We start from the raw sequence: 13,637 nt of genomic DNA, 5'->3' as shown, positions 1-13,637 counted from the left end.
GAGGGGTGAAAAATCAAGAGGAAATCTGATGCAAAATGGACAAAATTACTATTCATCCAACGATGTGAAGTATCAAGAAGAAATCACTGTTTAACTCAGCAGCACATATGTATTTTAATGAAGTCTTTGTATGAGCTCTCCAGTTAAATATGTGGGTTCAGAAGAGTTAACTGGTACCAAAGGCACAAATGTAGGAGTGACTAGAACAGCAATGGTTTACAGAGAGTGAGAAAGCATTGACACAATAAGGTGAAAATATGAAACAAAAGATAAAACAAAGTTGCAATAACAAGAGAGCCCAGGAATGATACAGAGAATCACTTCTTATAAACTGGAAACCTGAGCCAGGACATGATAGGATGGGACATTTAAACAGTAAATGTAGAACCCCAAGTTCCAGCCAGATGTGATGACGTGCCTGTAATCCTAGCACTGGGAAGGCTGAGTTAGGAAGATTGGGAACTTATCAATAGACTGGGCTAATAGCAAGTCACTTTTTCAATGACACAAAACAACAAAAGTTCCAAATCTCTGGAAAACTAAAAGAAAGTAATGAGAAAAACAAGTTATAAAACGTAAAATAGTAACAAAATAAGTTATAGTCAAGTATAATTTGTGGCATTTACTCAGGATTAAATAGTAATTTGACCCATTTTATACTCAACCAAATCAGTCTTTCCTCCACAGACCTTCACTTGACGTTTATTTGATAAAAACAATGGCAGGTTTCATCACAAGTAATAGAATTTTCAAGATGTTACTAGTAAAATAAATTCACTAAGATAAGGTCTTCATTTGGTCTAATCTTCTTTTTCAGTTACTGAAAATCAAAAGTGAAGATACAATAGCAGCACACTCTTTATCACAGTAAAATTTAATACATGTGTAAGATTATATTTATATATGTGTTGACTTTTTAATTCTTTCTGGTTTTGTTACTATTAACAGATAAACATGTTTTTTAAAACACTTATTGAAATATATACAAAGTGATAGAAGCTAGGTATAGTGTCACATGCCTTTAGTCTCAGCACTTGGCAGACACAGGCAGTACAATCTTTGTGAGTTTTGGGTCAACCTGCTCTACATAGAAAGTTGCAAGCCAATCAGGACTATACAGTAATACCTTGTCTCACAAAAACCAAAAGAAAAAAAAAAGAGTGGTAAATATTTAACATACAGGGTTTGATCAGTGTTTATTACATTTATCATCTTTTCAAACATCAATGCCCTAGACATAGCAGATACATTTTGAGCAACCATGATATTCCAGGGGATGTGACAGAGGTTCAGTGAGAAGATGCAGAATGTTTCTCTACTCTTAAGCAACACAGTTACTTGTCAGAAGCTTCTGTGACAGGCACGGCTCCTAACCTAGGTTCAGTAACTCAGAGAAAAGGCAACATCTATCCTCAGGCTTAAGAAAACAAACTCAGGGTAATATCTGTGAGGAGAGCCGGTTGCTGACACCAGGAACCAGGGAACAGCTGGTACATGTTGGCTTCCACCACATCCTACCAGTCAGCTTAGGCTTTTCAGTTAGAGTCTAGCAAATCCATATTGTGTACACAGTGTATTTCCAGTACTATGTCTGGAAAAAAAGTGACTGATATGAAGTCCTTTCTTATCATAAGATACAGCAAACAGTTAACACAGATCTGATGGAGCAAGTGGTTATGGAGACAGAAAATCTGCCCTCTCAGTACAGATGTCTAGGAAAGCATGCTAAAGGCATTGGTTAGTACTTAATGTGATATTTGAAAGAAGAAAGAAGAGGGAGCTGAAAAGTTGTAATTGGTTATAAAACAGTGGGAAATGTGGATGATAAATTCAATCCATTAAGCAAAACTCATTCCTTTCCTTGAACAAAGTACTGGAAAGATGAACAGAGCAAAATATGACATTGAGGCTGATGTTGTTTCGATGATTTTTTCTTAGCTGATATAGAAAATGAGCCAATTCCTTATGGAAATATATTAGTCCTTAATGAGAACTGGCATTTGGTGAATATTGGTGGCAGAGTTAAATTTAAGGTTTCAACTTCTGAATGAGTTTAGATGTTCCAGAATTTTTCCTGTGTTTTAGGGGGTTTTGTATAGTCTAATTTTTACTTGTGTACTTTGGCCACATCCACATGAGTTTAGAGTCAGGAAAAAGTTGTACAACATTGGTAACAAAGAGGAGACACTACTCTTGTTGTAGATAAAGAGAACAAACTGTCATAGAAAGAAAAATATTTTCTAAAAAGTAAATAAAGGTCCTCAGAAATGCATTTCTTCCTTCTGAAGAAACAAAAGAATAAAAGTGTTTGAGTAGGAAGAATGTCAGAGTAGGAAGAATGTAGGCAATGAAAAGCAGATATGTTATTGAAAATTTACAGCAAATCAACATTTTAATGACTATGTTAATAAATTAATTTCTAGGGCTTCTTAAAGGAATAATAGTGGGAGTATGTCCATTCTGTCATCTCTATTTTGCTCTACATGACTTGAGCAGTCTTTTCAAGAAGGTCATACCCGTATCATCCTGTACCATTTGCAATAGGTGGCAAATTTTGAATTTGAAAACACTGCAGAAAGGAAATAGAATTCAGATCTGATCTGTGCTTGCTAATTTTTAACTGAAAGCTCTCTGGAACAGTGATGAATGGCATTTTTCCATTATCTAGCAAAACAGTTTGATGATTGAAGGCTACTTGCTTACTAATTACTGGTAACCATCCTCTTTTCAATTCTATCCAGGTTGATTGCGAGGTCTTAGCTTCTAACTTGTCACTCTTTACCTTGGACTAATTTAATTCAGTCAAAGTATTTATTTTGTGTAAGAATGTGTATATGACAGGGCATGCTGGGCCCACATAAACCAGAAGAGGATATAGGTTACCCTAGAGCTGGAGTTATAGGTGAGCCCCGTGATGTGAATACTGGGAACTGAACTCTGGTCCTCTGGAAGAGCAGAAAGTACTCTGGAGTTAGAACCATCTCTTTACTGGTAGATTTTTTATATTTACTAAAGACAAAGTTTCTTATTTCTGTCTCCTACTGGTACTTGGTTCCTATATTGTCTTCTTGATATGAATGAATGACTACATTATATTGGAAATAACATCAAGGATGCATCAGACGGTAGTGTCATGGATTCTGTGATACTGCAATCTTCCTTCTTAATAGTTTTGGGTACACAATGCCAATTAGAAAATTCTCTGATGCTACCATTCTTCCAAGGTGAGCCTTAATGACAGAGAGCACTTCTATGATTTTTATGGAGCAGCATTTTACTCTGAGTCATTAGGACAAAAAGCATATAACTGATTTGCTGAGAGACAAAGCTACTGCCAGGTACCAGATATATAAATTAGTGTAATAGCTTAATTTCAGAGCATAAATGAACCCCCCACAAAAAAGTTTAACTATGTGGGCATGGCTCACATACATACAGGCAAAATACTTGTATACATGAAACAAGAAAATAAAAAAATTAAAAAATGCTCTCTACTCAGATATTAGAACTAAGAGTGTTCCAGCTCTTATATCCAGTCCCAAGGCCGGGGTGCTGGGAATGCCATAATCACCTCATTATGTAGGGTGGCAGAGTTACAAGAGAGATAAGAGAAGGCTTCCTATTTATCACCCAACTTTTTCATCAATGAAGGGCATGAAGCTACGTATAAATAACTTCCCGTAATATACACAGCTAAATAGATTCAACATCTTAATTTGAAGATAGAAATTGGAAAGATCATTCAAGCTACTGTCACACTTCTATGATAAAATAATTTGATTTGAGCAGTACACACAAAACATACCAGGAAAAAAATTATGTGAGGTTTGACATTTATTCTTGAACTTTGAAAAAGATTTTGACCTCCCAGTTAAATAACCAGTTTCAAAATGCCAAGACAGATTACTAATGCTAAAAAGCTGGCTGCATGTTAAGTGGGACAATGTTACAAAGACCATAACTTTTTCACATATTTATATGGAACTGGACCCCTTGATGATAATATATGAACTGAAATTAATAAAATTTTGTGTAATATAATCTAACTTCTGAAGGATCGATTTACTAAGAAAACAGAATTTATAAATGTTGTAGTCTTTCCAGATATATTAATTAAGAAAATTTTAATTATTATATTATCATAGTAGTTGAAGTCTATGTTAATAAAAAGTATTTCAAGCCTAAAGGCTGAACTTACGACAAATAAGCAAAGTAGAATGTAGATTTTAGTTATCAAAATCATTTTTTTCTTTTCAAACAAGTATGCTCAGTTGGTATGATTTTGTCAATATAAATTTATAGGGCATCAGCTTCCTATTTTATGTCTCTCCCCATCTGAGTCACCTTACTTTTCATAATATCATGTGATATTAGAAAAAGGGTCACTAGTAAACAGATAAAGAAAAATATTTGTTATAGTAAAGAATATGTTTTCTCTATTAAGCCTATTTAACCATGACATTGTTTTTCTAGTGGAAGGAGGAAGAGTGTGATGAGAATGGAAATTGTAAGCTCCAAATATATTTACTACTTGATTTTAGAGACATAAATCCCCAAAAGCCACCTTTCTAACCACATCCACTTTTCAGACGAAAGTAATTCAGTGACAGAGCAGTCATTGAGTAAATTTTGAGAGATTACATGTACATCTACTTTAATAAGATTAGTAATGTACAGAAATATTCCTTAAACAGTCTAAGAAAATTATAGAGCCCTAATTGTCAATGCAGTTTATGTAATAGTCCTACTAGAAGTCAGGAAGGAGTTCACTTGGGAAGTAATAAATGAGTTAATATTTAAGGAATGAGAATTAACTTGATGTGATTATATGCAGATGAGAAAGAATGACCAATGATGTGATGACCAAATGCCCCAAGATCAATTCAAAGCACTGAAAGCCAATCAATAGAGATTTAAGCAAGATTCTACCAGGCCTTGTATGGGACTCCATAGAAATAACTTCAGGGGTTGAAAATAGGCACGATCAATTTTTTATTGTGAAGTGAAAATTTCAGAGACTAGACTAGAAAAAGATAGTGAAGACAGAAAGTTATGGGACTATTGTCCAGGCATGAACAAATAGAATGAGAGCAGATGGATGGTGGCAGAGTAACAGAAGTGTACACTCTGGATATAGAGTTCAGAAGTTAAGAGCACTTGAAGATAATCAGGAGGGAGGGAAGAAGAAAGTGAGAACAGACTGCTGATGTTGTGGCCAGATCCATGGCTGCATTTACAATAGCTGTGGTAGAGTGTGAGAGCAGCAAAGACTTGGTATTTATTTCATTGTAACACAGTGAGAAGTAAATACTTTGGCACATAGACTTGAAGCTAGATGAATCTTGTGATATTCAGAAGAGAGTTTGGGGGTGATGATAACTATATATTATTTATATAAAGCTAATATTTTAAGCGATAAGTGAGAATGAAATCTCCTTGGAGGAAAAAGAGAACATGAAGAGAAATCATGGGACAGAGTTTTTTAAGATTCTATAATGTTATAGTTGTATGTCAGTAATATATTCTGCTATGACGATCAAGTTTGTGCAGTAAGTCATAAATTAGGAAAATCAAGAACGTTGCTGATTACCAAAAAGGCAGACATCACTTCATGGAAGCTCTTACAAATATACTAAGAAAAGTTTAAAAACATCAAATATCCTATCAATGTAACACCATTTAGGCCCTGAAAGTTCTAGTAAGTTCTGTTGTAGTGCAGTGCTGAGGCAAGAGTGCTAACACGGGCAGGAGATAGAGAAGAGAAAGTACAACCTTTCCCACAGAATTTGGGCTGTGAGAGAAGGCAGAAATTGCTGTGACTGGGCCATGTTTTTGTTTTTTTATTTCTTTGTTTGTGTTAACTTACACATAGAAGGATTTTTTTGGCATTACAGTTTCAGAGACCATTTCTCTGCTATTGATGATAATGGAGTAAAAACAGGGCAGTTAGAACTGCATCTGAGAGCTCACATCTTGGATCATAATGAGGAAGCACACTAGAAATGGTGGTAGGCTTTAAACTCTCAAAGACAACATCCATGTGCATACTTCTTCCAGCAAAAGCACATCTTTTGAGCTTCCCCAGACATCCTCAAGAAGCAAGGGCCCAAGCAATCAAATATCTGAGCCTATGGAGGACATTCTCATTCAAATCACAGCAGATAGGACTATTAATTATATGGAAAGACTTTCTTCTTCTTCTTCTTCTTCTTCTTCTTCTTCTTCTTCTTCTTCTTCTTTTTCTTCTTCTTCTTCTTCTTCTGCTGCTGCTGCTGCTGCTGCTGCTGCTTCTGCTGCTTCTGCTTCTGCTTCTGTTTCTGTTTCTGCTTCTGCTTCTACTCTTCCTCCACCTTCAGTTCCTCCCTCTCCTTTCACCTTCTATTTCTTTTTTCTGTCTTCTATCTTGTACATGCTTTGTCCAGGACTTCTGTTTTATTTGTTCTCTCAATCATGGAGTATATGTGGTTCAAAGGCAATCTGTAGGCTCCAATAGGAAGAACAAAGTTGAGATATAAGTACTTATAGCCAGATTATAGTGTTTGGTACATGTCATAAGAAAACGAGTCTATAGAGGCAAGAGAAACCAAGTGATGAAGCAGTCCTAGATATCTCCTGTATCTAAAGGAAAGATTATGGTTTTCATGCATGAACAGGTAGGCTTGTTGTTTACTAGAAAGATTAAGAAGAGAGGTTTGTCAGATTGTGTTTTCTCTATCAATAAATGATATGGATGCCTTTTCCTAAGGAGATGTATATGTTCAAGCTCTAAGTCTGCAGGATAAAATGATGTTGCTATGGAAAATGGAAAGAAGAGTTCAAGAGACAAGCTGTGTTTGGACCTAAGAGCCTGCTTGTAACTTAGGGTTATGAATTTATGGTATGATCTGCAGTGTTATATTATTTATCATGATTTATTTAGCCTTCTGGATTTAGGGACAGAAGGTAGCAACTATGGATTTCAACTAAGGCTTTGAGAAAAAAAGAAAGCTAAAAGCAATAACAGCCTTGGTTGGTATGTGGACTATGTGAACTCTCTAAAGACAAAAAGTAAAGCATCAAAGACATTGGCAGAGTTCTAAAAGTAGGAAGACTATAACCCTCACACACATATACACACACAATCACACACAATTTCTCTCTCTCACAAACACACACACATACACACACACACACACACACACACACACACACACACACACACATATATATATATATATATAAAATCATGTATAATTTCACACACACACACACACACAGACACAGTCATAACTTCCAGGAAAAAAATGAGAAGTTGGACAAGTTGATAGGTCTCAGATGATGCCAGGACATATTACAAAGCCTCTGCTACAAAGAACATGCTTTGGATAATATGAAATCCTGATTGCCAGATTATCATGAAAAGTGCAAGACTGCTCTGAAGATAGTCTTGCCTTGCCTGCCCTAGTTGAGGACCCAGATTGGTAGAAAGAGAAGGTGATAGATACCTGACTATCCACACTGGCAATTAATTCCTGTGGGGTAACTGTTCCATTCTTATCTCACCCAAGAGTGCAGTGAATAATTGGGGGGGGGTATTACTGAAGACAAAGAAAAAAAATGTTCATGTATAAGAATGGAAACTCAGTGTGGAAGTGAAAAAAAAATTAATGGAATTCATCAGCTTGAGTCTGATCAAACAGAACCTGCAGGGGAACAATAGGAGCTCTCTGCTAACTCCCAGTGTCACTGCTCTAGGAAGAGAAACTCTCCTGAGTGCACAGTGGGTATGAAAAGTGAGAGGCTCCTTGACAAGTGTGTTTATCAAGTACATCTGCAGAGTTATTTTGAACGCTCAGTTGCAGCTCTGTCACTTCTCTCCCTGCTCATTTAACATGATGGACTTGTTTGGCAAATCCTTCAGGTGGTAGCAGGATGCGAAGAGGAGGAAGCTTAGTCTGGATCATAAAATAAAAATATTGGCCTCTTTCACATCCTCCAACTCTTATTTCTCCTCACCCTCCTTGGTCATCATACTTCTTTGTAGTAAAGAAAATGAATGGCCAGGTGCTAGAACCTTGTGCATCTGTTAATTAGTTGCTCGTAGCACCATGGACAAAAGATTGTGCTTTGAATTCTTGATTAGGGGAAAGGTTTAACCAGTCCTTCTATATGTGTGTTATAGAATGCCTGGCAACCTGGTGAAGGATGTGACACCTATGCCAGTACCCACTGGCCTCTATCCATCCTGTATACTGCACAGGCTGCCAAGCTTTCAGTGAACTTGTTTTTGATTTTTGTTTTTGGTTTCCTCCAGAGAACAGGCTTGTAGGTTTTTGTTTTTGTTTTTGTTTTTTTTTTTTTTCAGCATATACAACTGCAATTCAAGGGAGTTAAATAGTCAATCTGAGAAGCTCTGAACACATTAGTATTGAGCCTCAACTCTAAGCCAGGTACATCCCCAAGTAGTACATTAATAATCAGGATACTCTTGGGAATCATTGTCCTACGAATACAGCAAGAGCAAGAAGGAAGTGTTCAGTTTTTCAGTAGTGATATTTTTTAAGAGACAAACTAAAATGAAATTAATTTCAGCAGAATTTGATTTAACAAAACATATCTAGATTATTGTCATTTATTTGTATGTTATCACAACTAAATTAGCGTGATGATACTTTATATTGCATTTTTATAATGTCTATTACACAAACAACACATCTTAGTTCTCACCAACCACATTTCAAATGCTTAAAGGCCACAAAAAGTTCCCTGGCCACAGGACTAGGTCACTAAGCTCTAGAAGAAATTTATGGGAAGGACCTTGCTGTAGCAGAGAGATTACAGAGAGGCCTTCTTATGTGCCCTATGGTTCTAAAATAGCACGTGTAACAGGGCTGAAATCTCTCCCCTTCTTGTTTCTCTTTGCCCCATGTGATAGCCATGTCTTTTAAAATTGCATGGATCCATCCTTGTGTATGTGTGTGTGTGTTTTCTTTTCTTTTTTATTTATTTTACATATCGATCCCAGTTCCCTCTCCCCACCCCACCCCTAACCCCACCCCAAGGGAGGATGATGCCTTCCAAGAGAGATCCATGTTCAGGGGTTCTGAGTCAGTCCAATGCTGATTTCCCAGCTATCAGTCTGAGGGGTCCATTAGTTCCCCCTTGTTCAGGTCAGTTATCTCTGTGGGTTTCTGTAGCCTGGTCTATGGATCTCCACCAAATTATGAGATTCTCAAACAAATTTTGTGTTACATAGAATTAATGAAAAAAGGGAGGTCATCATAAAGGTTTGAATGAATCCTTCACTGTTTTAAATTGAGCAGTTATTTAATTGTTCTTATTTCTTTTTTTCTGTGACCTGATCTTTTATATCTGTACAGAGCCTACCCAGTGAGCTATAGGAAGGCAAAACTAGATTATGCATTTAATGCAATACCTAAAGATGAGAGTGAAATTGTTATATTATTATTTATCTTTATTATCTTCATATTGAACATTAATATTAACAGAATTCTTACACATGCAAAATAAGAGAAGGGTATTTATTATGAAGTTACAAGCACCTTTATTATTAGTGTGCACTTTGTCTTGAACATGTAGCTTTATGCAGTACTTACGTTTTTTATTTTAAATTTTATTCATTTTTACATACCAACCACAGTTCCCTCTTCCATTCCTCCAACTCCTCCCCACTTTCCCAACCCATACCTTGATCCACTCCTCAGTAAGGGTAAGGCCTCCCATGGAGAGTCAACAAAGCCTGGCACATTAAGGAACCAAGCCCCTCCCTGTTGTATCAAGGTTGAACAAGGCATCCTATTACAGGGAATGGGTTCCAAAAAAGCCATCTAATGAACCAGGGATTGTGGTCCACTGCCAGGGTCCTATAAACAGACCAAGCCATACAACTGTCACCCACATGCTGAGGGCCTAGTTTGGTAATTGACCAACCCCAGTGTATGGAACATTTGTACTTCTTTCTGTATATGTTTTATCACACTAAATCTTATTTTGAAGAATTTTAGGTAGAAATAGTCCCCAAATTCTCATACTACTTAAAGTTTTATTATTTAATGGGCTTTTCAAATGCTCTTTTGTCTGTTTATAATAATAATATTATGATTCAAAATACTTAACTATAATAAATGAATTTTGTATATGTGCAAAATAATAGATGTATGTAACAGACAATAGCCATTTTCATTATACATCTGCCTTTTAATTAATATTGAAAATATTTGGCATAGCAGCTTGAAGTGGTAGATTTCAATGTAGCTTGGGGTGTGTTCAGATGCAGGACCTAAACAAATATGTCTGCTATATTTGAGATGATTAACAAAGAGCAGTAAACCATGTGAAATTATCATATGAGGTCATCAAGGTCACACATTGACATTTACCATGTATGTTTTTTTCTTAAATAACACAAAGGGTTTATTTTTCCTTACTATAAAAACAAAAAAATTAGATGGTCTGGGCCACATCCGTAATTTGTCTTTGGTCTTAATAGTAGAAGATTTAAGCTTGTAGCTGTTTTCTTGCTTCTTTCAATTAATCTTACTGTCTCCTCATTCCTAAACAGGGGTTACTACATTATAATTGTGCCTTTGAAGAAGTCTCGTGGGAAATTCATCAAGCCATGGGAGAGCCCTGATGAAATGGAGTTAGACGAGGTAACTTTGTCTGTGTCTGTCTTTCCTTAGTTGTCCTATGTAGGCCTCTTGGAATTTTGTTCAGGCATCCCCTATGGTACATCTGGCAAATTTAGTGAACCAGGGATGTGGGCTCACTATACCCTAGAAATCCTACCAACAATTCTTTTGTTTTAATTACAAGATTTCAACCAGTTTTGTCTTTGTTGCCATTGTTCTTTTGCTATCTATCCTTGTAACCATGACACAGAAATATGGAAGGTAATATCATTACTCTTGATAAAATTCAAGAAGACTTAATTAATTTGGCAGTTGCCAAGGCTGTTACAAATACTTAATGTACTTTTTAACACATTGCATTTAGCCTGCCACATAATCTTCAGCATATTTTCACAGAATTCTACCAAGTCCAGGACACATATTTCCCTTATTCTCTGCTCTATAGGTTTTCAAAATAAAAATGCATTTCAGAGCAAAGCAAAATCTGAGCAAAGAAGGAATATAGCGCAAGAGGCAGAAAACACTAAAAAGTTTGCTATCAACTTCCAAAGTCTTATAACTACATGGTTTAAATTCTCCTTCATGAAATACAAGCACTTTTTTTAAAAATGTTTTGTTTTATGTGTACATGTGTTTGTGTACTGTGTGAAGGCATGGTACCTGTGAAGATCAGAAAAGGGTGCTGGATCCCTTGGAACTGGAATTATACATGGCAGTGAACCCCCATGTGGTTCTGGGAATAAGGTCTGGGTCCTCGGGAAGAGCACTATGTTCGTGCTCTTAACTGATAAGCTGTTTCTTCAGCCTCATTTATTTTTTAAAAGTTATTACATACTTCTGTGCACTGAGAAAATTAAACCCTATAATTACCGAGATCACAGACATGAGCAGGGCCAGCCATTAGAGCTAGGAGTCACATTTGAAATACTACAAAGACTTTGTAACAAAAGTTTCTAAGTTTATGAGCTCCTCCCAAAAAATGGGAAGTTTTAATATATGTGGCTCATTTAGAACATGAATTGTAACTCAAATTAATCCTATTAAGTCTGTATATTTTTTATGCCTCAGTTTAGTACAAAAGGACCAACGACAATGATTAATAACTTAACTATATTACTTGGAATTGTTGGTGTTGTTTTTAGTTACATTTATAGGAGTAAAAGCTGGGGAAGGGGTGGAGGTCCCAAGTGAGGGTCCCAAGTGTGTGGGGTCCCAAGGTAAGTGTCCACGTGGGAAAGCATAGCAGGTTCCATAGCAGGTGAGGGTAACCAAGGCCGGAGGGAATAACACGCCAGGCAGATAGAACTTAAATGAAGAGTGTATTTAGAAAGGGAGTAAGGGAGAAGGGAAGAGACAGAGAGGCACCAGGAACAGAAGAGAAGAAAGGGGTAGAGAGGGGGGAAACAAAAGGAGAGGGGAGTACCTACTGGTGGCCAACCGAAAGCAGGAGACAGAGAGAGAGGGGGGGGGGTGGAGAGAGAGAGAGAGTGCAGAGCTGGAAGGCAAAAGAGCATAAAAGAGAGCATAAGTGGGCATGGGTGTGACCTTTAAAGGGGTTCTTTACACTTGCCTGCAGACTAATACTTATGAAACCCTGGGCTGATCAGAGTACTGCCTGAGTGCATTCTGCCAGGTGACAGGAGCAGGCCAGCATAATGCCGGAATTCTTACAGTTGGTGGTTTTGAAGTGTGTCTGCACAGAGATGACTGTGATCTAACAAAAAGGAAGGGGATTTGGGGTGGGGCTTACATCCTTCATCAGACATGCATCATCTCTACAAATGCGACGCATCACCTGCCTGTTTAATGAGTTAAATTTGTTCAGATTCAGAAGGCTAGACAAGTTGAAGGTCAGGACTCCAGTTGTGTCACTGTCTAGTGATTAGGCAATGTGGCTGCAGTACCAAATGACACATTTCAGTAATGTGGTCACATAACTTAATTATCAGTTTATCTTCTGTCAGTTATATTAGAGAAACTGAATCCTTTCTCTAAGCAGTTAACCCTAAGTCAATCTGTACTATTTAACTAGTTCTTAGCTGAATTATAGAGTTGTCATTATCACACTTTTGTTAAAATTGGATTTTTAAATGCAAAGATAAATTGTGGAATCTATAAATATTTCTACCTATTAAAATGGGTTTTCAAAGCAGTGGAGTGCAAGGCAAAAGGACATCAAATGCTTTCAGCAATAACCTTTTCTTAGAAGTGAAGCCACTTGATAGGAAGGAATAGAAAGTGATTCTCTTTTACAGCCAAGTTTTAACCTCTGGAATGCACAGAAATGCTAATGGATTCAAATATAAGACTATGTGACATTGAACTTTCTTGCAGTTAAATTCCACAGGTCTGTGCTGCGTATTCCCATAATAAAGGGTCATTTAATCACCCTTTGAGTTGTGGTGCATTAATCTGTATAATAGCTTGATAAAGAACATTTTATTAATTCAAAACTTTTGGGTCAGGATGGGTTGTTTCCCACTCTTCTTACTGATATAATTGAGACCACATTGCAGAATTAATGGTGGAAGAAATAAGATATGCATTGACTGGAAAATGAAAATTATTTCTGATAAAGAACTGAAGCCCTTGGTATAACTTCTGGAATTATGTCCAATATATTTTGTAACTGTTGTGGAGGGGAACAAATGAAAGTAGGCTATGGCCTCACGTTTTGCCTACTCATCCTGCTTCTGACATCTACACACAGGGCTTGTTTTTCACCTAGTGTGTATGAAAAAAAGGTTTCTTAGTAATTTTAATTTGAACTTGATACTACTTGGTTTGACACAGTAGAGTTCTCTTAAATGTATATGACCAGGAGTTTTTTTTGGGAAGGCCTATAACTCATATTGTTGGAAATACATCAAGTATTTAGGAACAAAGCCTAAAGATGTGTGTCTCACATCTAGACCTATACATGATGTAAAAAGCTTTTTTTTTTAATGAATTACTCTCAAAATTATATTCTGAGCTCACTTGCAGTTTTATTCTGGGTTATTATCT

General features: G+C 36.6%; 1 protein-coding gene across 35 annotated transcripts in view; it reads left to right on the top strand.

The window, feature by feature from the left end:
* The window catches only part of Ptprd (protein tyrosine phosphatase receptor type D), a 462,643-nt gene that overhangs the window by 327,407 nt on the left and 121,599 nt on the right, over window positions 1–13,637 (top strand). For all 35 annotated transcript variants that reach the window (XM_051188096.1, XM_051188084.1, XM_051188083.1 and 32 more), the window contains one exon: window positions 10,562–10,652. In XM_051188096.1, the coding sequence (XP_051044053.1) occupies window positions 10,562–10,652 (91 nt within the window). The remainder of the gene's footprint in view (window positions 1–10,561; window positions 10,653–13,637) is intronic.

Source organism: Phodopus roborovskii, unplaced genomic scaffold, assembly GCF_943737965.1.
Source record: "Phodopus roborovskii unplaced genomic scaffold, PHOROB, whole genome shotgun sequence".
Taxonomy (NCBI): Eukaryota; Metazoa; Chordata; class Mammalia; order Rodentia; family Cricetidae; genus Phodopus; species Phodopus roborovskii.
The sequence above is the reverse complement of the archived record's forward strand: the minus strand, read 5'-3'. Positions and strand labels throughout refer to the sequence as shown.